The sequence below is a fragment of the Cricetulus griseus genome, chromosome 9, assembly GCF_003668045.3.
Source record: "Cricetulus griseus strain 17A/GY chromosome 9, alternate assembly CriGri-PICRH-1.0, whole genome shotgun sequence".
In the NCBI taxonomy this organism is placed as follows: Eukaryota; Metazoa; Chordata; class Mammalia; order Rodentia; family Cricetidae; genus Cricetulus; species Cricetulus griseus.
This window is the reverse complement of record NC_048602.1, coordinates 8,691,847-8,717,235: the sequence shown is the minus strand read 5'-3', so window position 1 is coordinate 8,717,235 and position 25,389 is coordinate 8,691,847. Positions and strand designations below refer to the sequence as shown.

At 51.3% G+C, this 25,389-nt stretch overlaps 1 protein-coding gene across 1 annotated transcript; it reads right to left on the bottom strand.

Moving 5' to 3' along the window:
• Positions 1-1,273: 1,273 nt before the first annotated feature.
• Positions 1,274-22,767, bottom strand: Itpkc (inositol-trisphosphate 3-kinase C). The gene is made up of 7 exons (XM_027430423.2): positions 21,566-22,767; positions 11,891-11,993; positions 10,339-10,552; positions 7,607-7,811; positions 6,218-6,319; positions 5,580-5,651; positions 1,274-2,612 (listed from the first exon to the last, which is right to left on the bottom strand). Exons 1-7 carry the CDS (start codon positions 22,622-22,624, stop codon positions 2,409-2,411), a joined length of 1,959 nt encoding a protein of 652 aa, XP_027286224.1. The 5' UTR covers positions 22,625-22,767; the 3' UTR covers positions 1,274-2,408.
• Positions 22,768-25,389: the final 2,622 nt, after the last annotated feature.

The window sequence follows — 25,389 nt, the reverse complement described above, 5'->3', positions numbered from 1 at the left end:
TTGTAAGACTCTTAAATCACATAGGAAACAGTTGTGTGTGCTTCCTGCTTTATTCATCCTAACCAATCAACTATAAGGAAAGTAATAGGTACCTGGTACACCCACACAGAAGGGGGAAACAAGTCTAGGTCACCGTAGTGCTTCCAGCCCCCACGAAAAGATCACATTTTAGACTTGTATGGTGCAGTATGCAGTAAGTGGGATCGACAGCAATCTGTCTGAATCCAGACCCTGATATCTGATTGGCAGTGTTGTGGTTCATTGTACTGGAGCTCAAAGGAACTGGCCTGGGAGCTCTGTATCTTTATAGTCTAGCATAGAGCCAGGCCCAGGAGAACATACTATCTCAGTCTTGAAGAGACTGGGTCAGGTGGGTCATGGTGAGTTTGAAGCAAGCGTGGGCTACATTGCGAGTACTAAGCAGGTTTGAGCTACAAAGCAAGACCCTGTCTCAAAATAAGAACAAAAAACAAAGTGAGTGCCGAGGCACACACCTGCAATCCCAGCCCCAGAGGACCTCAAGTTCCAGACCAACCTGAGCTACAGTGAGACCTAACCTCAAAATTAGGAAAAGGGGCTGGGCGGTGATGGCGCACACCTTTAGTCCCAGCACTCGGGAGGCAGAGGCAGAGGCAGGCTGATCTCTGTGAGTTCAAGACCAGCCTGGTCTACAAGAGCGAGTTCCAGGACAGGCTCCAAAGCCACAGAGAAACCCTGTCTTGAAACACCACCCCCGAAAAAAAAAATTAGGCTGGAAAGATGGCTCAGTAATTAAGATCACTCGATGCTCTTGCAGAGGACCCAAGTTTGGATCCCAGAACCCACACCAGGCAGCTCAAAAACACCTGTAAATCCAGCTCCAGGGAACAGGGGGTCCAATGTCCTCTTAGGCACCTGAACACAAGTAACTAAAATTCACACACATACAAATTTTTGTTTTGTTTTTTGTTTGCATGTGTGTCCTCAGGACACGGTTCTCTGTGTAGCTGTCCTGGAACTTACTCTGTAGACCAGGGCTAGCCTCAGAGATCCACCTGCCTCTGCCTCCTGATGCTGGGATTAAAGTTGTGTACCATCACTGCCCGGTGATAATTTTTTTTTTAAATCTAAACAAAAAATAATGGCGTTTCTGGGTCTTGAATGAGTAAGGAACCTCCTCAGCCTTCCTTACTCTCCCAAGGTGATCACTGCCCCAATTATCCCAACCCAGCATGAAGGCCCAGAGTCTGACTCTCAGCCCATATACCCAGATGCCAAGAAAATACCCACAGCATTAACTTTGTCCTGTTTATTGGGGTGCCACTGTGGGCGTGAGGCAGAATAAAGTCACTTTGCCCCGATTCCCCGGCTCGACCCCAGCTAACTACCTCATATATAAATATATATAAAGTCAGTCAATAGAAAAGGAAGACGTGGGCCCTGGAAGACAACAGGGCTTAGGGAAGAGGTAGGTTCCTGCCCGCACCAAGCCCATCTGTGTGGGCCAGGAAGCCCAGGTTCTGGAGAGGCGCTGGAGCACAGGGACAGCAGCTTCTGCCCATCCCAGAGTCCTGGAGTCTTTGGTTAGAACCAGGTAGTCCATGGTTAGGGCCAGAAGCCCCGCCCACTTGTGCTTCTGGGCAACCTGGCAGTTCCTTCTGTGAGTAGTAGGTAGGGGCACTTATTCGGTGAGGCAAGGCAGCTCTAGTTCCCAAGGAGAAACCTCCTCCCCTGCCTCGGAAATGGCTTCCTGTCACTGGACTCTCCTGAGACAGGAGAGCACCAGGGTCCGGGGCACAAGGAGGAAGTCCTGAGACTGTCACTGGCACACACCAAGGAAGGAAGATGGTCACAGTGCTGGCACCAGTGGATGTGGCCGTGGTCTGGCCCTGCGGCAGCTAGAAGAGTCCACAGAGGAGGGTAGGCTGTGCTCGCACGCAGTGGCACCAGTCCTCAGGCAGCACCAGCAGGTGGCCCACGTCATCACAGGCTCCTCGTCCTCTCAGCACTTGGATGGCCTCCAATGGGGCTGTCACTGCCCCAGGTGGACAAGCAGCTCCTGCAGGTCTTCACAAATGATGCCTGATCCTCTGGGGAACGGAAGCCAACCGCTGGGGCTCTGGGCTCAGGAAGCCAGCGTAGGGAGGGGTTTGTGGCTCTTCAGCAATTGCCTCCCTTAGCTTTCCTAGCTGATCAGGGTGCCCCATTCATGTTATGCCAACTCTGTATCTCTACCTGTCTTGTTCTCCAAATTATAGTAAGGGAACCCAGTGCTGCCAGGTCCCCCAGAGCTGCTCAGACCACACTGGTTGGGTGACACCTTGAAGCACCTCATCTTCCATCAGCAGCGGCAGGCCTGACAGCATCTTAGGGCTCCTCTGGCCAGACACGTGCTATCTTGCAAGTGAGCCTAGCAGCAGCCGATGAGATCAGCCCTGAGCCAGCCCCTGAAGGAGGCGGATCAAATTGTCCAGACCCCAGAGGTAGCCATCCTCACGGTTGCCCTCAGCCCAAGGCAGCCTGTGACTGAGCATTTGGTGGTCAGGCAGGGCCACTGTCTTGCCGAAGTCAATCATCCAGACCTTGGCCAGGCCGGTGTGGTCATGTACGAAGAGAAGGGAACTGCCCACTACCTGTAGCAGCCAGTGAGAGAAAAGCAGAGAGAGGAGCAGGCATGAGCCAATCTAGTCCCCAGTGAGCCGTAAAGCAGAGTAGAGTGGTAGACAGCAGAAACTCTGGAACGAGGCTGCCCAAGTTCAAATCCTGACTCAACCACTTCTGAGCTGTGCAGCATTTAGGCAAGCATTTTACCCTCTCTGTGACTCTGCTTCCACATATACAAGCTGAGAATAATTGTATAATTTATATACATGAAGCATTTCAAATGCTTCCCAGAACACAACAAATACACAATAAATGTTACTAATTATTGTGTGTGTGTGTGTGTGTGTTTTCTGTGGATGGCCCAGAGCCAGCCTCCAACAAGTTAAGCAGGAGTTCCCTAGCCCATTGCCTTTCTTTTCTCTCTCCTTTTTGTTTGTCTGACAGGGTCTTATGTAGTCCCAGATGGCCTTGACCTATGACCTTGCCCTATCTCCACAGTCAAGAATACCCTTGAACTCCAGATCCTCCTGCCTCCACCTCCCATGTGCTGGCCTGAATTCCCAGCCTGACTGTTTCTTCCTCTGAGGTGCTAGAACAATGCGAGCAGTACACTGGGCTATTTGCTGTCATCATTTGTTTAAGCCACAGCACAAACTCAAATGTCGTCAAAGTTGTGACTGGGTCAGCAGACTCTGATGGGACAGAACTGGAAAACTTTCTCCAGAATAGGGCAGTGGCTTCTTAAGCCTAGTGGACTGTGGCTGATGACGTTAGGCAAGTGACTTCCTTCCTTTGGCCTTGGCGTCCTGTCTGTAGAATGGGGAAGTTGGTAACACTCTACCTCCTGGGGTCACAGTAGTACCCTACAAGCCACAGGCTCAAAAAATGCCTCCTCACCTCAGTGGGCATTGCTAGTGGCATTTCAGTTTAATTGTTTTTGTTTGTTTGGTTGGTTGGTTTTTTGAGACAGGGTTTCTCTGTGGCTTTGGAGGCTGTCCTGGAACTCACTCTGTAGACCTGGCTGGTCTCGAACTCACAGAGATCCACCTGTCTCTGCCTTCTGAGTGCTGAGATTAAAGGTGTGCGCCGCCACCACCCAGATTCAATTTACTTGTTTTAGAGACAGTCACTGCTGAGCAGGTGTGGTGATACTGTGTCCACAGTCTAAGCATTTGATGGCAGATACAGAAGGACAGTCACAAATCTGAGGTAAACCTGGGCTATGTAGTGAGCTCCAGGCCTGCCAAAGCTATGGAGTAAACTTGTCTCCAAAAAAAAAAAAAAAAAAAAAAAAAGGCACTAAGCCAGTCACAGTGACACACACCATTAATTCTAGCACTCAGAAGGCAGAGGCAGGCAGATGTCTATGAGTTCAAGGCCAGCCTGAGATACAAAGTGAAACTCAATCTGAAAACCAAATGGCCTGGTGAGATGGTTCAAATCATAAAGGCACTTGCCACCAAACCTGATGCCCAAGTTCAATTCCTGGAACCCACATGGCAGAAGGAGAGAAATGACTCCCACAGGCTGTCCTGTGACCTCCACGAGAGTACCGTGGTACATACAGGCCCCCCCATCCAACATTTACATACTCTAAATACAATCCCGAAAACAATACACCAGGGAGTTACTCTTTCTGACAAAAAGAAGTAGTTGCTGCCTTCCCGTCCTCTAACTGGTTTTACAACACCCCCTCCATCTGTCTTAAGCCAGGTTTCAACTCCACCTTGCTCCCAGACCCCAATTCCTGGACAGGTGAACAGGAGCCTTTCTGGAGAACCAGATGCTGCCAGGCCTTAATCTTAGCTAAAAAGAGGCTAACCTAGTCTACACAGAGTTCCAGACTAGCCAAAGATACATAGTAAGACTCTGTCTTAAAAAGGGGGGAAAAAAAAGGATGAAAAAATCAGGGCTGCATCTCAGTTGGTAGAATATCACCGCCCCCAAGCATGGTGAGACACACCCATCATCCCACACTCAGGAGGTGAAGGCAGAGGGATCCCAAGTGCAGGCTAGGCTATCCTCAGCTATGCAGAAAACTCAGGTCAGCCTGGGCTACATTAAAACAGTGGAGGGTGTGAGGCTGGAATGTAGCTCCGTGGTGGAGCACTTGCCTGGCAGGCATGAGACCCTGCGTTCAAATCCCCAGTACCAAACAGAAAAGAGGCAGACACCAGCAGTGCCTGGATGCTTTTGCCATACAGCCAGCATCCAGGACTGCTATGTCTCTTCAGCTGTCAGGGAAATTGGAATGCTGATTTCTATGTGAAATTTCATATTTAAAATGGAGGCACTAGGCCACAAGCCTCTCCTCCCACATAAAGTCTGAAGATACTAACAGTGACAATGGTGACATTTAACAAAAACAAACATGACGACGGTGACAGCTGGCACTCATGATGGCTTACCCTGGGCTGGGCTCTAATCTATTAGCCTATTTAACCTTCAGTGCCCAAGTGGCTGCTATCACTCACACGCCAGGTGCCAGAGACCCTGAGGTATCCCAGGGTGGCTGCCTGGGTTTAGGAGGCTGAGGAGAAGCAGAGCTGGGATTGAGATTTGTATAGGCAGGACTTCTAGCTCAGGGCTTTCTAGAAAAGCCAGAGACGCCACTAAGAAGAGGGGAGGGAGCTGAGGGGCAGAAGGAAGGGCTTGGAGAAGAGAAGGTACCATTCTTCTCTGACTCGCAACCAGTCTCTGAGGAACCAAGGTGCCTAAGAGACATGGTGACAACAAGCATAGTAGCACACTGTAATCCTAGCACTGGGGAAGCCTGAGGCAAGAAGGCCAGCCTAGGAAACACAGCACGGTGATTGAGATACCCTGGTTTTGACTCCCAGCCCTAGAAATAAAAAGAAATGGAGGAGAATCCAAAGTCCTTATATCTCCAGACCGCCTGGCTTGAACGCATGCTTCCATTCCCTCCCTTCCGGAATCCCCCTTGCTGAACCCCTAAACGGGAGCCCACATACACCTATGGCACCCAGGGCTCGCACCTCATGGGTCTTGAAGAAGGGAGAATTCTCCAAAGCCTCACGGAGGTCCTCCAGTCGCGCCACGTACTTTCTCTGAGTGTGAGAGGGAAGAAGGTTCATTAGCACAGAAATGCAGCAAGCCCTTGAAATGAGACCTCGCCCTCTCATCCTGGACAGTCAGTCAAGACGAGATAAAGGGAACCAAGGACATGGCAGGATGACGGAGTACCGGCATGAAGAGTGCGACAGATACACTCGATGTCCATCAATCCCCACAGCTCCCCCACAGGAGGTAGAGTCAGGTGCCCCTTCCCCTGAGCTGCGTGGGCTTGGTGTCACGATAGGACCTGTTCTGCCCACCCGAATGTGCCTGGGGGCCTCCTATGGGACACTTGCTATCTTAGCTTCCTGTTCCCATGGTGAGAACAGTGCAGGCTAGCCTGCGACATTGAACAGACACCCAAGTCCCGAATGAGGCTGTGAACCAAGATAGACAGAAAAGCCGTACCAGCCCGCACTGGTGACGGCAGACCGCGAGAAAGGATTAGCCCAGCACAACCTAGCCCAGCCCAGAGCAAAGGAGCATGACTCAGAAGCGTCAATAAATGGCCATATCTGTCTTTAATGGCTATATGTTAGGATACTAGCGTCCCACTTACCAGGAGTCCAAGGTCCCCATCGACAAAGTCTTCCAACACCTTTGTCACCTGCTCCAGAGCTTGTGTCTTCTTGAAGTTGGTGTTACAGGTCCCGTCGGCCTTCTGCAAAGCAAGATGTAGAGTACTGTCATGTCACGTGCGTTGTCTCGTCCCTAGCCAAGATAACCCCTGTTCAGGGGACACAGTCCCCCTGCCTGGCCAACTCAACCCCGCCCGCCCCCCCCTCACACTTTTATGTAACCTGTCCTCCTACATCTAGCAACAGAGCCATGGCTGAGCCCATCTTGCAAAACCGGCGGTTGGGGGACTGGGATTTGGCTACTGCCTAGCAGAGTGGCCTTAAGCAAGTCCATCCCTCTTTGAGACAGGTCCTGTGTATCTGAAGCTGACTGAAAAACTCCCTACGTGGTAGCTAAAGCTGGCATTGATCCTCCTGCTGCCTCCTCCCAGGGCTCTACGTCACTCACTTGAAACAAGTCCTATTCTGAGCCTCAGCCTCGGATGCCTCACCCGAGAGCCTCTGCTTCCTACAGCTGGTTTGAGGGTTACCTGAGACTGGGCATGGAGGGCTCGGGGCCCACAAAACAAATAAGCCAACGTTCTTCATGCTTGAGCTGACCTCACGCTCCTGACCCCTTGCTTCAACTTCCCAAGTGACAGGGGCCACCACGCCTGGCCACTCTGCCTTATTGACTGTGTGATTAATTCTTCAAACAGATGTGGGACGGGGACCCTGAACCAAGAGTCTCCATCATACATGCTGGGCGAGTGCTCTGTTACTATCCTACAGCTCCAGGCTTTATTTAGTTGTTTTATTTGTTTGTTTAGTGCTGCTGAGAATTGAACCTAGGGCCTCACACATGCTCACAAGCCTTCCAACACTGAGCTACACCCCCCAGGACTCTTTTTTTTTTTTTCTTTTTAACTTTTTCTTTTTGAGACAAGGTATCCCTAAGTTGCCCAGGCTGGTCCTGAACTTACTCTGCGACTCAGATTGAAGCTGCAATCCTCCTGCATTAACCCTCTTCACGGGGATGAGAGGTGTAAGCTACCACATCCGGCTTTCCAAGTCTATTTAATTTATGAAATAAAAACTTAAAAAAAGCTCCTTCCAGCCACTGCATTCCACCATGGCGGGGAGAGGATCAGGCGGGGGAGGCCAGGGAGGCTGGGACAGAGAAAAAGCTGGACTTGGGGAAAAGAGAAGCTGGTACATGAAGATGTCCCAGTAGGCAAACAACCCTTGCCTCTGCCAGACACAGGGCTGTCTGGACTCTGAAGATGTGGGTCTGCTCCCTGTCATCCATGCTCCATAAGAAGCCTTGTCCACTGTGCCAGTCCCAGAACGCTGCTGAGTGTCAAACAAACTGGCTCTCTCCTAGCCCTCACCTTGATGCCTTCTATCCGGAAGCCTAGGGTGGAAGTTGAGCTCAGGGTCTCCCTCCACTGCATATATCGGGGCTTGGTGACCGCGCCCTGAGCATGCTCCTCAGGAGTAGGGGCCCCGGGGTCCACTGCCACCATCTTCTCATACATATCTTTCCGGGGTCTGGGCCGTTCGCGTGCCTTCACCAGCTCCTCCTCCAGGTAGGTCCTGAGCACAGGGGATGTGACAAGGAAACCGTTAAGCGCAGACTTGAAGGCTCACACTACCTGATGGGGTGCAGGTGCAGGCCGCCCCATCACTTGGAGGCAAAGGCTGGTGGATCTCTGTGAGTTAGCAGAGCTAAATAGTGAGACTCTGTCTCACAACAAAACAAAAACCCAGTAAACTATAGAAGTTAAAACAACAAAGCTAACAGAAGAAAACAAGGGAACAGTATCATGCTATTATAACAGGCAAAGAAAGTTTTTTCAAACACAAGGCCATTAGCAACGACAACACCAAAAAAACGACCCTCTGATAAAATAGAAAGTGCACCTGCTTATTGGTGCTCGGCGGCCACCTGTCTAAAATACTTGGGACCAGGAGCTGGAGCGGTGGCTTAGTGGTGAAGAGCGTTGCGCTCTTTCAGATGACTTAAGTTCCAGGCTCAGCACCCCAAGTGGCTTGCAAGAGTCTGCAGCTTCAGTCCCAAGGGATCTAACACCCTCTTCTGGCCTCCTTGGGCTTAAGGCACACAAATTCACGGGCAGGTACAACATCCACACACATAATTTAAAAAAAAATCCCCAGCACCCACATGGTAGTTTACAACTGTCTCTGACTCCAGTTCCAGAGGATCTGATGCCCTCTTTTGGACTCCTGGGGCACTAGGCACACACATGGTGCAGGCATGTATCAGGTAAAACACCCTACACATAAGTACTTTTAGCCCAAGTATTTTTATTCATTTGAGTTTTCCTTGTATTTTTTAATTTATGTGTAGGTGTGTGTGTGTGTGTAAAACAAAGAATTTATAACCAGAAAATGATAAAAAAATGAGAGAGAGAGAGAGAGAGAGAGAGAGAGAGAGAGAGAGAGAGAGAATGGAGCATGGTAGCTGTGGTGCTTTGAAAGAAAATGGCCCCCAAAGGGAGTGGCACTATTAGTAGGTGTGGCTTTGTGAGAGTAGGTGTGGCTTTGTGGGAGTAGGTGTGGCTTTGTGAGAGTAGGTGTGGCTTTGTGGGAGTAGGTGTGGCTTTGTTGGAGTAGGTGTGGCTTTGTGAGAGTAGGTGTGGCTTTGTGGGAGTAGGTGTGGCTTTGTTGGAGGAAGTGCGTCACGGTGGAGGTGGGCTTTGAGTTCTCCTATGCTCAAGCTACTCCTAGTGTCACAGTTGACTTCCTACTGCCTTCTGATCAAGATGCAGCCAGCACCATGTCTGCCAGTGTGCTGCCATGCTCCCTGACATGGACTGAACTTCTGAAACTGTCAGTGAGCTGCCACAATTCAATGTCTCCCTTTCTAAGAGTTGCCGTGGTCACGGTGTCTCTTCACAGCAACAGAAACTTAACCAAGACGATGGTGTATATTTACCATGGTAACACTTAGGAGGCAGAGGCAGGAGGATTGGCTAAGTCTGAGACTAGCTGGGTCTACATATTGAATTCCACACCAGCCAGGGCTAAACCACAGATCCTGTCTCAAAAACAAAAGTAAAACGCAAAACAAACAAGACCCATCACACTTCGGATGTAGCTCAGTGATGTAGCTAGCTAACTAACAGGGCTTGCCTGGCATCACAAAGCTCTACATTCAACTCCCAGCACCAACATAAACAGTACTGACTGAGTAACCACTACCACCAAAGTGAGTCCTTAGCTCTAGGAACTAATAATTGAAGAAGTAAAACGCTGGCTTAGGGGCTGGGAACGTGGCTCAGTTGGCAGACTAACAGCCTGGCATGTATAAAGCTCCCAGAATTCGATCTTCAGCATAAACAGTACGGTGACATCTGTCTGTAATCACCGCACCAGGGAGGTGAAGACTGGAGGACCCACCCTCAAGGCTATCCTTGGCTGCATAGCCAGGTTGAGACCAGCCTGGGTTACAGGAGACTCTCAAAAAGAAAAAAACAGAACAACCCCCCCCCCAAAAAAAAAAAACAAAAACCCAGCAACAGAAAAATAAGCAAACACAATGAAATTCCGTTATATATCCAGTAGTTTAAATTAATGAAACAAGTGATACCAAGATAGAATAAGACACCAAGAAGGAACAGCAGGCCTGCACACTTGGGTCCCTCACAGAGGCCAGCACACATGGGACAGTAGGTGGCACGCCTGGGACCCTCACAGAGACCTGTACACTTGGGATAGCAGGCTGGCACACCTGGGACCCTCACAGAGGCCAGCACACCTGGGACAGCAAGTGGCACACCTGGGACCCTCACAGAGGCCTGTACACTTGGAACCTTCATGAACCACTGGTAGGAGGGCACAATGATGCACGTACTTTGAATTAACTTGGCCCTATTTTATTTTTGGGGGGGGGGTTTCGAGACTCGGTTTCTCTGTGGCTTTGGAGGCTGTCCTGGGAACTATCCCTTGTAGACCAGGCTGGTCTCCAACTCACAGAGATCCCCCTGCCTCTGCCTCCTGAGTGCTAGGACTAAAGGCGTGTGCCATCACCGCCCGGCGGCCCTATTTTCAAAAAGGCCCACCACCTACCCTGATTGTCCCATGGCTGCCCCAATCCCACCTGCTGCCCATCTTGCAGTCCATGATAGAGGGGCCCTCAAAGTCTGCCAGGAGATCTTCCATCTGGTTGAAGGCCTGCCCATCCCGATGCACCATGCCATAATAAGCAGGCACAAAAGGCCGCAGGGGGTCTTCCATCAGCTGTTCGAGGCTTCGCTGCTCACACTGACAGAAACGTTTCAGAATCCGACCATCCTCGCCGGCCTGGAAGTTCCCTGTGGGAAGCAAGACCAAGGAGAGACTGCATCAGCTCAAGATCTGCCACCCCCTACTTCCTAGAGAGGAGGTTCAGGCAGGAAGACTGACACAAGTTTGAGGCCAGTTCAGAATACATGGTGAATTCAAGGCAAGCAAGCCTGGGCTTCACGGCAAAACTCCAGGTTTAGAACAATAAATAAATTTCATAATTATGGTATTATCTGGAGTACATACATGGCTAAGGCAGAATTCCAAGTGCCCCCCCTTTTTTGTTTTTAGGGCAAAAGGGATATTTTGTTTTGCTTTCTTGACATAAGGTCTTGCTATGTAGCCCAGGCTAGCCTCTAACTTGGCACTGCCCCTCCTTAGCCTTCCAAGTGCTGGGACTATAAATATGTGCCAAACCAGTGATGGTGGTGCAATCTTTTAATCCCAGCATTTGGGAGGCAGAAGTTAAGAGGATCTCTGTGAGTTTGAAGCCTGCCTGGTCTACATAGAGAGTTCCAGGCCAGCCAGGGCTACACAGTGAGACCCTGTCTCGAACAAGCAAGCAAACAATAGTAAAATAAATGTGTGCCACCATGCCTAGCTGTCAGATTCTACTCTCCAGAGATGGTGGCAGCAGGGTTTTCTGTCCCACCTAAGGTATTCACTGTGTGCCTAGACACACAAAGGCTTTGGTCCGAGAGTCTGCTATGCGGGAGACACAGGAGGGGGTTCAGGGACTCATCCCCATTTCTGAGCAGCCTGTGTTCTACTCTCTCAACGTTTTGCTCTTAACTCTTCAGTCAATCCCGCAGAGGTGTTAAGATTGGTTCTGTATCTATGTGGAAAACTAAGTCGCCGGAAGGGAAAGCCCAAGCCTGTCTAGGGTCACCCCAGACAAGGAGCACAAGTAGGAATGTAGAGCAGTAACCATCCACTCTAAGCTGAGCCTCAACCAACCAACAGAATGCTATGGAACCATTTCTACCAGACCTAACAATTACTAGACCTAGCCAAGCGTAGTTGCACGCCTTTGATCCCAGCACTCAGGAGGCAGAGGCAGGTGGATCTCTGTGAGTTCAAGGCCAGTCTGCTCTATAGAGTGAGCTCTAGGCCAGCAAGGGCTACATAGACTCTACCTTTAAATAAATAAATAAATAAATAAATAAAATAATTACTAGGCCAAATGTTTCTCATAGCAGCCCATTAGGGGGTGTCACCCAGCCTATAGGAAAAGCAGTGAAACTATACAGAGCAATGCTGTTCCTAGCCCACACACCCATGCCAAGCCATGACTGTCCGTCCATCAGTTCCCCCAATCTCAGCAGTGTCTGTCTGCCCCCCCCACCCCCCATTTCCCCCAGACTCACCAGCATGTCCGGAAAGCTGGACCCAGGGATAGTAGTGCTTATGGAAGGAGACCACGAAGGGCGAGTACTTCAGAACTGACTTCAGCTTCTTCCAGGGCTTGCTCTGTAGGGAGGGTGAGCATGAGGTATGGGTCAGACAGAGTTACTGTCCTGGGGGCTTCATGGGATCATGGTCCCCAAGCTAAGTCCAGCGATCATGAGACCACCCAGTGGGAAAGAGGTGCCTCTATTACTTTCTTCGTTCTGTCTCTGTGTCTTTGTCATATGAGGAAGGATGGGATAGGCCAGGTGTGGTTACTGTAGCAATCACCAAAATCCAGTCCACCCTAAAACCTAAAGTCACCAAACATGGAAGCCAAGCCTCTGCCTCTAAATAAGGTCAGAATTGGAGGAAACCACAGAGAGATATAGGTGACAAAGGCAATGGAGGCCAACCACAGAGAGAGACAGGTGACAAAGGCAATGGAGGCCAACCACAGAGAGACAGATGACAAAGGTGATGGAGACCAACCACAGAGAGAGAGACAAGTGACAAAGGTGATGGAGGCCAACCACAGAGAGAGACAGATGACAAAGGTGATGGAGACCAACCACAGAGAGAGAGACAGATGACAAAGGTGATGGAGGCCAACCACAGAGAGAGACAGGTGACAAAGGTGATGGAGACCAACCACAGAGAGAGAGAGACAGATGACAAAGGTGATGGAGACCAACCACAGAGAGAGACAGATGACAAAGGTGATGGAGGCCAACCACAGAGAGTGACAGGTGACAAAGGTGATGGAGACCAACCACAGAGAGAGACAGGTGACAAAGGTGATGGAGACCAACCACAGAGAGTGACAGGTGACAAAGGCGATGGAGACCAACCACAGAGAGACAGGTGACAAAGGTGATAGAGACCAACCACAGAGAGAGACAGATGACAAAGGTGATGGAGACCAACCACAGAGAGAGAGACAGGTGACAAAGGTGATGGAGACCAACCACAGAGAGAGAGAGACAGGTGACAAAGGTGATGGAGACCAACCACAGAGAGAGACGGGTGACAAAGGTGATGGAGGCCAACCACAGAGAGAGAGACAGGTGACAAAGGTGATGGAGACCAACCACAGAGAGAGACAGATGACAAAGGTGATGGAGACCAACCACAGAGAGAGAGACAGATGACAAAGGTGATGGAGACCAACCACAGAGAGAGATGGGTGACAAAGGTGATGGAGGCCAACCACAGAGAGAGACAGGTGACAAAGGTGATGGAGGCCAACCACAGAGAGAGAGACAGGTGACAAAGGTGATGGAGACCAACCACAGAGAGAGAGACAGATGACAAAGGTGATGGAGACCAACCACAGAGAGAGATGGGTGACAAAGGTGATGGAGGCCAACCACAGAGAGAGACAGATGACAAAGGTGATGGAGGCCAACCACAGAGAGAGACAGGTGACAAAGGTGATGGAGACCAACCACAGAGAGTGACAGGTGACAAAGGTGATGGAGACCAACCACAGAGAGAGAGACAGGTGACAAAGGTGATGGAGGCCAACCACAGAGAGAGACAGATGACAAAGGTGATGGAGACCAACCACAGAGAGTGACAGGTGACAAAGGTGATGGAGACCAACCACAGAGAGAGAGACAGGTGACAAAGGTGATGGAGACCAACCACAGAGAGAGAGAGACAGGTGACAAAGGTGATGGAGACCAACCACAGAGAGAGACAGGTGAAAAGGTGATGGAGACCAACCACAGAGAGAGAGAAACAGGTGACAAAGGTGATGGAGACCAACCACAGAGAGAGAGACAGGTGACAAAGGTGATGGAGACCAACCACAGAGAGAGAGACAGGTGACAAAGGTGATGGAGACCAACCACAGAGAGAGAGACAGGTGACAAAGGTGATGGAGGCCAACCACAGAGAGAGACAGATGACAAGGGTGATGGAGGCCAACCACAGAGAGAGAGACAGGTGACTAAGGTGATGGAGACCAACCACAGAGGGAGACAGGTGACAAAGGTGATGGAGACCAACCACAGAGAGAGACAGATGACAAAGGTGATGGAGACCAACCACAGAGAGAGATGGGTGACAAAGGTGATGGAGACCAACCACAGAGAGAGAGAGAGACAGAGGTGACAAAAATGAAAGAGGCCAACAGAGAGAGTGCTGGTCACCAGCGGCTCTGGTTTGTCCCCTTCCTGACAGACCCTTGTCTTCTGTTTTGTTTTTTTTTTTCTTTCATTTATTTTTATTTTATTGGTGTTTTGCCTGTATGTATGTCTGTGTGAAGGTGTTGGGTCCTGGAGTTACACACAGGTGTGAGTTGCCATGTGGGTCTGGGAACTGAACCTGGGTCCTCTGGAAGAGCCATCAGAGCTCTTAACTGCAGAGCCACCTCTCCGGCCCCCCTTGTCCTCTTCAACTGAGGTTAATGGCTTGTTGTGCCAGTGTGACTACAAGTGTTACTTCCAGGGGGAGGCTGCAGAGCCAATTCAGATGCTCCACGCTCAGCTCCATATTGGAGGTAAGGAGTTGGGCAAGGGAACAGGCCTTGGCCCCTAAGCGGGGACAGCACAGAGCAGGACCCGCAGCCCGCAACCATAGCTAATTTGTTGTGTAGCGTGCACAAAAGGAAACTTTTGCTGTTGCTCTCAGTCATTCAGACTTGGGGGCAATTTGTTACTAGAGCAGATCTTTATAGAAACTTCTAGACTTGTTTATATTTATCAAGCTTTTGCCTACATGTATGTGTGGGAACCATAAGTCCGCCTGGGGCCCATCCATGGAGGTCAGAAAAAGACACCGACTCCCCTGAAACTGAAACTGGAGTTTACGGATGGTTGTGTAACGTCACATGGGTGCTGGGAACTGAAACCAGGTCCTCTGAACATCACTACAGAAGACCTACATCTACTTGGACTAACAGGGAGACAAAGAGACCTCAAAAGAAACACAGGGGGGCTAGAGAGATGGCTCAGACGCTAAATGTGTACTGTTCTTATGGACGACCCCAATTACCCACACTGGATACCCCCTAGGGCAGTTCACAGCTTCCTGTAACTCCTTCGGACGATCAGACACCCTTTTCTGGTCTTTACAGGTGTAGGGAGACACCGTAACCACGCCTCCTAAGGGCTGGCTCCAGGTGTGCCTGACCATGCCTGTCAGGGCATAGTCAAGGTGAGGTCTCTAAGGGGTTGCAAGGCACACCCCCTCTAAGGGGGCTCTCTCTCTCTCTCTAGCCTGCCTGCCTTGCTGTCCCTGACACACTCTGGCTTGCGTTTAGCTGCTGTTTACCTGAATAAAGATATCTTAACCTTACGGACTACGGGTCGTCTCATTATATATACATAGGTACCGACCTCATGAGCATCCTCCACCCCTGGATACATGAGTTAAAAAAAATAAAATCTCATGCAGGGCATAGCACACACTTTGGATCCCAACACTTGGCAGTCAGACCCTGTGAATTCAAGGCCAGCCTGGTCTGCATATCCAGGCTGGCCAGAGTGACACAGTGAGACCCTGCTTCAAAAGTAAATAAATAATGACAGGGCTTCTCTGTGTAGTCCTAGAACTATGTAGACCAGGCTGGCCTTGAACTCATGAAGATCACCCACCTCCGTGTCCTGAGTGTTGGGATTACAGGCGTGCACCACTACACCTAGCTGGGACCCTAGTTCAGAATAACAAAAATTGGGGCCAGCAAAATGGCTGGGGCGGCGGGAGGGGGGGGGATGGTGACAAACTGAAGACTTCAGTTCGATCCCTAGAACCCACACAGTGGAAGGGGAGAACCAAGTCCCAGAAGCTGTAATCGGACCTGAACACAAATGAATGTGATGAACAAAAGAAACACTACAGAAGAATGGTGGAATGAAAACGACAGACGGACGGACGGGAAGGGGACGCGCTGGGGGTGGAGGGAGAGTGAGGGCAACAGAAAACCAGAGAACTGCAGGGGCGTGAAGACCCAGCAACACTGGGCTCTGGACCTGACCCCAGCACTGCTCAAAATGAAACGTACACAGGCAGGCTTCAATCAGTGGAATCACGATGCTTCACCTCTGATTCAGGGGTGTATGCGTGCTTACACACCCATGCACCCGTGGTGGCCCGAGGTAGCCCTTAGCGTGAACTGCGAGAGGAGGTCATCTCCAGGGAAGGAAGCTGTGTGCTCACCCTGCATGGCCCCCGGGGTCAAGGGCATGTTTCCTTCCAGCTCTCTAGCAGATAGCAAACTGGAGGGAGCCAGGTGCTAAGCAGGGAGTCAGGGTGTAGAGCAGCATGGGATCCAGGAAGGGCTGTTTTCTCCCAGGGGAGGAGATGATTAATCAAGGTTCCTGTTTACTGAGCACCTGGAACATTCCAGGCACCATGACAAAGACTCTGTGTGCCATACCCTGTTGAATCCTAAAAACAGCCCCAGGAAGATTGCCGTCTGTGTCACAGGGGAGGAAACAGACTCAGAGGTGAAGCCACCGGCCTAACGTCACCAGGCACAGTGCTGGCTTTCTGGTTCCACTCTGACCCCATTTCCCTGGGGCTTACAGGCTGCATTCCAGCTGGACTGAGGCTTATGGGAGGAAGGAGAGCTGCTGGGTGGCAAGTGTGTCTCTAGCACCTGGTGTGACACAGCAGGTGTCTCAAAAACACTGCTTGGAATAAGGTTACTTGACACTGTCTTTTTATTATCATAAACATGTGGTATCCTGTTTCTCTCTCTCTCTTCACCAGTACTGGAGGTGGAATCCCAGACCTCCTGCATGCTAGACACAAGCTCACCACAAGAGCTCTACCACTGAGCCACGCCCCCAGCCCCTCACTGGGGGATTCTAGGCAGGGGCTCTACCATTGAGCCACACCCCCAGCCCCTCACTGGGGGATTCTAGGCAGGGGCTCTACCACTGAGCCACGCCCCCAGCCCCTCACTGGGGGATTCTAGGCAGGGTCTCTACCACTGAGCCACACCCCCAGCCCCTCACTGGGGGATTCTAGGCAGGGGCTCTACCACTAAGCCACGCCCCCAGCCCCTCACTGGGGAATTCTAGGCAGGGGCTCTACCACTGAGCCACACCCCCAGCTCCTCACTGGAGGATTCTAGACAGGAGCTCTACCACTGAGCCACGCTCCCCAGGCCTTTCTGTTTTAAGTTATATCTTAATCAGGGCCTTTTGGAAACAGTTTATCATGGTCTTAGCTCACATGCCCCCTCCTCCAGGAAGCCCTCTCTGATACCCTAGCACCTGATCGACTGTATACTAGAGACTACCACTAAGCTTCTCTCATCCTGCCCCACTGCTACTGTCTTGAAGATCCATCTGTGTCTTGAGGGAGGCATCTCCCTGTGAGTTCAAGGTCACTCTGTTCTATGTGGGCATTCCAAACCAGCCAGGACTACAAGGTGTGAGACTCTGTGTTAAACCAGAGTCATGGGGACAATGTTTTGGTCTCACATTTGTCTCAGAAGATTAAAAAAAAAAAAAAGGGATGTCCTGTATTGATCATCAGTATCCCCAGCAACACAGCAGTTTAGAAACAATTACTATTTAGAACAGGATGGGGAAAAGGCCAGTTAGGATTAGGAGTTCAAGGTCACCTTCAGCTCCACAGTGGAGTTCAAGGCCAGCCTGAGCTATGAGACCTTGTTTTAAAAACAAACAAGGGTGGGTGGGGGTGGGGGAACATGGCTGGGACACTATGGTCAGATGTAATTTCAAAATTAAAGAGAAGGAGGCAGAGGACATGTGTAGGCAGAAGGCAGAGAAGGGGGGACAGCGTGCACTCAGGGTTAGCAGCAAGATGGCTACGACAGCAGAGGTTGGACCAGCTGAAGACGGGAGGCTCTGGCACAGCCTTGAGTTCCCAATGGCTTCATTGGTGGAGCGTGGCTACTGAGAGAGCTTCTGGAAAGACAAAGAATTTGAGACAAAGAGGCCTTAAGGAAGAAGGCAAGATGGAGACAGGTGCACAGGCCAAAGGGGCTACCATGAAAAGCTTGAAACTCGACTTAGACAATACTGAACACAAGATGCCTCTCTGTGCCTCAGTTTCCCCATCTACAAAACAGAGGAGAGAAGAATGCTCACCTCCCAGGACTGCTGGGACTCAGAGGCACACACCACTAGGGCTGCAGAGGCGGAGGACTGAAAGTTCCATCCTAGGCTACACAGTGAGACCCAATGTCAAAATGGATGGGTATAGAAAGGGGGGGGACTGGCAAAGAAGCACCGTGTGCAGGCCCCTAATCTCAGCTCCTGGGGAGGCCGACAGAGGTAGGAGGATGTAAATTCAAGCCTGCCAGGGATACATACCAAGTTCAAGGCCTGGTAAAGACTGAAAAAGAGAACTAAGAACTTAGCTCAGTGGCATAGTGCCTGCCTAGCATGCACAAGGTCCTAGGTTCATTCAATTCCTCGGTTCAATAATACAAGCACGCACGCCCTGGTGACACTTACGCCTGAGTGCGCGTGCACAGGCGCTCGCAAACACACACACACACACACACACACACACACACACACACACACACACCCCACACCAGGGACCGTGAGATGGCTCAGCAGATAAAAATGTACTTGCTGCCAAGCCAGACAGCCTGAGTTTGAACCCTGGATCCCACGCAGTAAAGGAGAGAGAAATAACTTCCCCCAAGTTGCCCCGTGATCTTTATGCACAAGCTGTAGCATGTGCCTATGTGCACACTAAACAGACAATAAAGGAAACAAAACACCAAAGCAAAGAAGCATGAAGTCCTTTGAGCTGGGCATGGTAGAGCACAGCTGTAATCCAAGCATTCAAGAGGCCGAGGCAAGAGTGTTGACTTAAGTTCAAGACCAGCCAGGGCTGTATCTTCACAGCAAGTTCCGGGCTAGTTTGTACTCCTTAACAAGACTACTTAGCAAGTCCCAAAGACAGATGGGGGGGGGGAGATAGGTGAGAAGGGGAGGGATGGAGGTAGACATCCAGGCAGGCACTTACAGCTTCTAATAGATGAGAAGAGTTTGAATACATAAATTTGGGGGTGGGAGAGGGGAGTTTCATTCTGCAGCTCCGGCGCATTTCAAATGTAGGGCTACCTTTTGCTTCAGCCTCCCAGATGCTGGGATTACAGGTGTGAGCCACAGCACCAAGCCTAGGGGCAAAAATCTTTGTTTATAGATAGGGTCTCACTAACCTGGTCATCACCCTGGCGGGCCTGGAATTTGCTATGTAGACCAGATCTACCCGCCTCTGCCCATGGGATTAAAGGCGTGCACCACCCCGTGGCTTAGGGGGGTTAAATCTTAAGTGTGTGACCTCCTTGGAGGAGTGACTTCATCTCCTGGGCCTCAATGTCTTCACGTGTGAAAAGGGGATAACAATAGTATCTGTGTCACAGGGCTGCCGTGTGTAATGAACTAGCAGAGCGTGCGTGAGTGTGACGGTTGCAGCCATCCATGTTGCTGTTGTTATTAGTCATCCAGTCCCAGCTCAGCTGTGCTGGAGACGTCAAGGAGATGAGAGGGAAGACACAGGGTCGAGCCAAGGCAGACAGCCCTGGAGGGTTGGCTCTGTTGTGTGGGCATCAGCACGTCGAGGCACGTCTGGTTCTCACAGCTGGGGCCACATGTGTGAACACGTCCCTGAGGGAGGTACACTAGCTATAGGGGATCAAGGTAGATTCCAAGGGCCCAAGCCCAGTAGGAGGACGCCTCAGACAAGCTGGCAAGCACCCGGACTCTGAACCCCACCTGGGGCTCTATTGCACACCTGCACCTATCGGCTTGGCCTCTCCCTCCCTGAACCTGCCCTGCTCACTCTTCTGATTCATCAGAAGAGAGCCACACCCAGGCTGGGGGCAAGGGTGGAAGATGTCTGAAGGGGCCCCTTGGGGAGCAGAGGATTACAGGGGACGAGGTGGATGCCTGAGTAGGGTGAGGATCCTGAGTATTTTGCCCTTTGAACATCTAATGAAAAGCCAGAGATAGCCGGCCTTGTCGCTCATGCCTGTAATTCCAGCACTCTGGAGGACTGAGGTAGCAAGATTGTTATCACAAGTTCAAGGCCAGCCTAGGTACATGATGGGTCCCTGACTAGGATCCCTGAGCATTTTGTCCTTTGCTGGAAAAGGAGCTCTGAAGTCTTCTGCAAGAGTAGTATGTTCTCTTAACTCTGCAGCCCCGCCTTTGAATAGTTACTGAAAGCTGGAGCAGATGGCCTAGTTGGCTCACAGCTGTCATCCCAGCCTTTGGGAAGTTCAAGTTAGCAAAACTGTCATAAGTTCAAGGTTAGCCTAGACACAGGTTGGATACCTGGCTATTCCTGACTATTTGGTTGGCCCTTTGCACATCCAATGAAAGCTACAGGTTGTGTGGACTCATGCCTGTAAGCCCAGCCTTGAAAAGGCTTATGGGGGGAACTGAAGAGATGGCTCAAAATACTTGTGCTCTTGAAGAGGGCTGGGGTTCAATTCCCAGCACGGACACAGTGGCTCATAACCATCTGTAACTCCAGTTTCAGGGGATCTAACCCGACCCCACACAATCTTCCCAGTCAGCAGAAGCATGCACACAGTATGTATACATACATGCAAGCAAAACACTCAGACGCATACAATAAATACATTTAAATAAAAAAATTAAAGAAATATGGACAAACAAGTGTGGTGGCACACCCCTGTCCGTAATTCCCAAAAGGCAGAAGCAGTAGCAAGCCTGTAGGCCAGCCTGGTCTACACCCCAAACTCTATCTCAATGGGGGGAGGGCAGCACAGAGGAACATGATCATAATCCCAGCATTTAGAGCAGCAGAGACTAGATTATCAAGAGTTCAAGGCCAGCCCCAGTTACATAGTAAAACTGAGGCCAGGTTAGGGTATAGGAGAATGTCTAACGAGAAAAAAAGCCGGGCATTGGTGGCTCACGTAGGTGGATCTCTGTGAGTTCAAGGCCAGCCTGGTCTACAGAGTGAGTTCAAGGACAGCCTCCAAAACAGAGAAACCCTATCTCCAAAAACCAAAAAAAGAAAGAAAGAAAAGAAAAAAGAGCCCACCCAGCATTGGTGGTGCACACCTTTAATCCCAGCACTCCAGAGGCAGAGGCAGGTGGATCTCTGTGAATTCAAGGCCAGCCTGGTCTACAGAGTGAGTTCCAGGACAGCCAGGGTGGTTACACAGAGAAGCCCTGTCTCGAAAAACCAAAGAGAGAGATTTAAAAAGGACAACCAGGCCAAGGGTTCAATCAAGACAGCCTAGAATGAGTGTGCATCCTTATACCTTATTGGTGTTCTTCAGATCTGGTTATCAGACACCCTCCGTTCTGTTGAGAAGACTCAACAGAAGTCACAGACCGTTCCCGTAAAATTTATGTGACCATAAAGACTCACACAATGGTACAGTGTCAGAGGTTCCTAGGCAAGATGGAGTCAGTCAGAGTTCTCCACTGTAGCCTCTTCCCAAGAACGAGTAACCGAGGGAGAAAAAGGGAGAGACAGAAACGGAAGAGTAGAGGGTTCAAGAGATGGTGAGTAACCTGGTTGTCAGAAGGAGGTGGCCAATGGATGGAAGAGATATCTAGAGATGTAACTGCAACTGCTGGCAGGTAGCTCAGAGGAGCCTGGGAGAACACTTTCTAAGCAGCCAGGGCAGGGAGGATGGAAGGGCACGCTCTGGGGATGAATGGGGTCCTACTCACTCCAGATCTGTCCTCCGGATCGCTGGTACCTCCGCCCCCAGCCACCAAGTCATCCTCCGATTCATCAAAAGAGGAGGCAGAGGAGAAGCCTCCAGTGCCCCCCTCAATCCGGGATGGGGGTCCCACCGGTTGGGCCTCAGGCTCAGGAGTCTCGGGGGTGATGATAAGGCGGGGCACAGGACACAGGGCGCTGCACTCCAGGTGGGAGCGCAGGTTCGTCTCCAACTCCCCGGGCTCGGGTTCCTCTAAGGGATCCTCTCCATTGGGCTCCTCCAAAACGCTGTCAGCCCAGGGACCATCGGCGTCTTGAAAACCATCCCTTCCAGGCTCATCCCAGGCTGTCTGAGTACTCTGTCGTAGGGGGGAGCCATGAGCTTGGGACTCTGTCCTGGGGCCGTCGGTGTCGTGTGCTGGTGTCCTGGAACCATCCGCGGATGACTCTTCCCCGGGGCCACCGGCCCTGGGTTCGGGAGCGGGGCAGACTCCGTCTGGATGCGCTTGGAGTCTGGACTCCAAGCTGCGGTGGGTCTGGAGGTGATCCACCCAGGGCTTGTCCCTCTCTGGCACACATTGCCACTGCTCGAGTCTCTCCAGTCCGCTCGGAGACTCATCAAAGCCTGGCTGGGCGCACAGGCTGCCCCTCTTGGCCTGGGACTGGAGGTCGGATCGAAGAGCATCCGCTCGAAAGCCATCTGTCGCCCAGGAACCGGCCATCTCCATCTCTGCCCGGGGGCCGCTCCTCTCTGCAGCGGGGCCGGCTGCCTCGCACGCCGCGTGTCCGTCCCCGCGGGATCCCGCCTGCCCGCCGTCCGGACACCGCACGGGCGGCCCCAGCTCGGTCCTCTCCGCCTCCGAGCGCAGGCTGGACCCCTCCGTCCAGGCCTGAGGCCCGCCCCCCTCCGGCCGTCCCGTCGGGCCACCCGCTCCCGGCCCGGCTCGCTGCAGTCCCGGCTGTCGCCGCCGCCCACCGCGCAGCGCCTCCAGCCCCATGCGGGCCCCGGCGGGCAGGGCGCCGGCCTCCGCCTCGATCACACTCCCCCGGCACGGGCAGCGTCTCATGCCCGCTCCCTCGGCTCGGGCTTCGGCCCGTCCGGCCCCACCTTCCCCTTTAAATCCTACGAGGGGTGTGGCTGGGGAGCCCCAACTCGTGGGTTCCGGCGCCGCAGACGCTCTGGGCCGCGCGGACGCGAAGGGGTTAACCGATACTCCTCCTCCTCCTCCTCCTCCTCCCCAGGGAAAGCCCCAAACCACGCCCCCCCCGCCGGATGTGACGAACGCGGGGTGGGACCGCGGCTGGCACCGCAGGTCGCCCTGGGAAGGAGCTGCTCCTGATGCTGGTCCAGGTCCAGGTCGCGCATCCGCGCATCCGTGCGCCCTTTTCCCTGCATCAGTCGCATCAGCCTTACTGCAGCGCAGTGGCAAGTTCAGCCACGCCCTCAGTCAGCATTCGGGGACCACACGGACTCTCCAAAGACTTAGGGGACCCCACGGGCGTAAGTTTGACCGCCATGACCTGCAGCGAGCGTCTACCCTCAAGCAAGAAGACTACCCTGAGAAGTCTGATGGTCTAGGAGGGCCCGGCGGTGCAAGCCTGTGAGCCCAGCGCTCCAGAGGGAGGTGGACCTAGGAGGTTCCAGGGTTCAAGGTCATCTTTAGCTGCGCAGTGGGTCCCAAGTCTGGGCTACCAGAGACCCTCCCTGTCTTAAAACACAGCATCAGCCCTTGGGTGGTGGTGGCGCACGCCTTGAATCCCAGCACTGGGGAGGCAGAGAGAGGCAGGAGGATCTCTGTGAGTTCGAGACCAACCTGGTGTACAAGAGCTACTTCCAGGATAGGCTCTACCCTATTTGGAAAAACCAGATAGATAGATAGATAGATAGATAGATAGATAGATAGATAGATAGATAGATGAAACACAGACCCACATACTCTCTCGGGGATGGGGGAGAACACTTTGGTACAGCTTTTAATCCCAGCACTCTGGAGCCAGAGGCAGGTGGATCTATGTGAGTTCTAGGCCAGGCAGGACTACACAGAGAGACCCTATCCACACACACACACACACACTCGAGGGAAATGAAATAATTCAGCCATTCAGCCAGACCATCAAGCCTGATGACCTGAGTTCGAGCCCAGGATCACATGGCAAAAGGAGATTTGTGCTCCCACTACACAAGATAAATAAATGTTCGATCGTTTGTTTTTTAAGAATTCCAGAGCTGGAGAGGTGGCTCAGCAGTTAAGAACATTAGTTGCTCTTGTGGAGAGGATTAGAGTTTGTTTCTCACCACCCTATTTGGGGACTCATCATCTGTAACTATAATTCCAGAGGATCGAATACCCTCTTCTGGCTACCTCAGGGCATGCACAGTGTGCACAGACATAGGTGCAGGCAAAAACACTCATACATATAAAATAAAAAAAAGCCAGGGGGTGCCGGTGCATGCCTTTGAACTATCACTTAGGCCAGCCTGGTCTACAAATCTAATTCCTGGGCAGCCAGTGCTTCACAGAGAAACTGTGTCTCAAAAAAACAAAAGAATAGCAATAGATGTTTTTAAACCTGGCATGGTAGCTCACACCTTTAATCCTAGTACTCAGGAGTCACAGGCACTCGGATCTCTGATCTGTGAGTTTATACCAGGTCCAGAGCAGCCAGAACTGCATATAGAAACTTTGTCTCAAAAAATAATAATAATGATAAATATTTCTTTCTTTGCTTCTTTCTAAAGGAATTTCAGAGACTGGAGAGATGGCTTAGTGGTTAAGAGCCCTTCCTGTTCTTCCAGAGGACCCAGGTTTAGTTCCCAGCACCCACATGGCAACTTCCAACTGTCTGTAACTCCAGTTCCAGAGGATCTAACACACTCACACAGATATACACATGTGCTATAAAAATAAATCTTGAGCCGGGCATTGGTGGTGCACGCCTTTAATCCCAGCACTGGGGAGGCAGAGGCAGGCAGATCTCTGTGAGCTCAAGGCCAGCCTGGTCACCAGAGTAAGTGCCAGGATAGGCTCCAAAGCTACACAGAGAAACCTTGTCTTGAAAAACCAAAAAAAAAAAAAACAGAGCGAGTGCCAGGACAGCCTCCAAAGCCACAGAGAAACCCTGTCTCGAAAAAAATAAATAAATAAATAAATAAAAATAAATCTTGAAAAAAAGGAATTCCAAGCTGGGCGGTGGTGGCACACGCCTTTAACCACAGCACTCGGGAGGCAGAGGCAGGCGGATCTCTGTGAGTTCGAGACCAGCCTGGTCGACAAGAGCAAGTTCCAGGATAGGCTCCAAAGCCACAGAGAAACCCTGTCTCAACCCCCCCCCCAAAAAAAAAAGAGAAAAAAAAGGCATTCCAGTGTTTAAAACAACAAAGAAATCTCATGTCTAAACCATGAGTGGTGGTGCACTCCTACAATCACAGATACTGCAGGCTGATGCAAGACGCTCACCAGGCTAACAACAACCTGGGCTACGTGGTGAGAGCCGATCTAAAAAACTCAGAGGTTGGGGGTTTACCTTTGTGGCAGAGCATGTACACGGAGTCTTGGGTTTTTAAAGAACTAAATAAAGATGATCTTTTGTCTAGAGGACAAATGTACTAGGTCCTGACACTAGATCACTGTCCTTGTCAATCACTTTGCAGTAAGGGATGCTACAGTACAGGTTGGTTTGTTATTTAATTTCCTTATATATGTGTGTATCTGTACAGGTGCATTTAGGTGCCTTTAGAGGACAGAAGGGGGTGTTGGATCTAGAGTTGGGGTTACAGGTGGCTGTAAACTCTTAACAGCTAGCCGGGTGTTGGTGGCGCACACCTTTAATC

Bases quoted from the DNA above. Each gene is read 5' to 3' on its own strand.
- Itpkc (XM_027430423.2), bottom strand. From the start codon at position 22,624: ATGAGACGCTGCCCGTGCCGGGGGAGTGTGATCGAGGCGGAGGCCGGC. The intron at 10,553-11,890 runs GTGAGTCTGGGG...TGCTTCCCACAG, and splicing joins CCAGCTTTCCGGACATGCTG to GGAACTTCCAGGCCGGCGAG. The intron at 7,812-10,338 runs GTGGGATTGGGG...CCCTGTGCTCAG, and splicing joins GACTGCAAGATGGGCAGCAG to GACCTACCTGGAGGAGGAGC.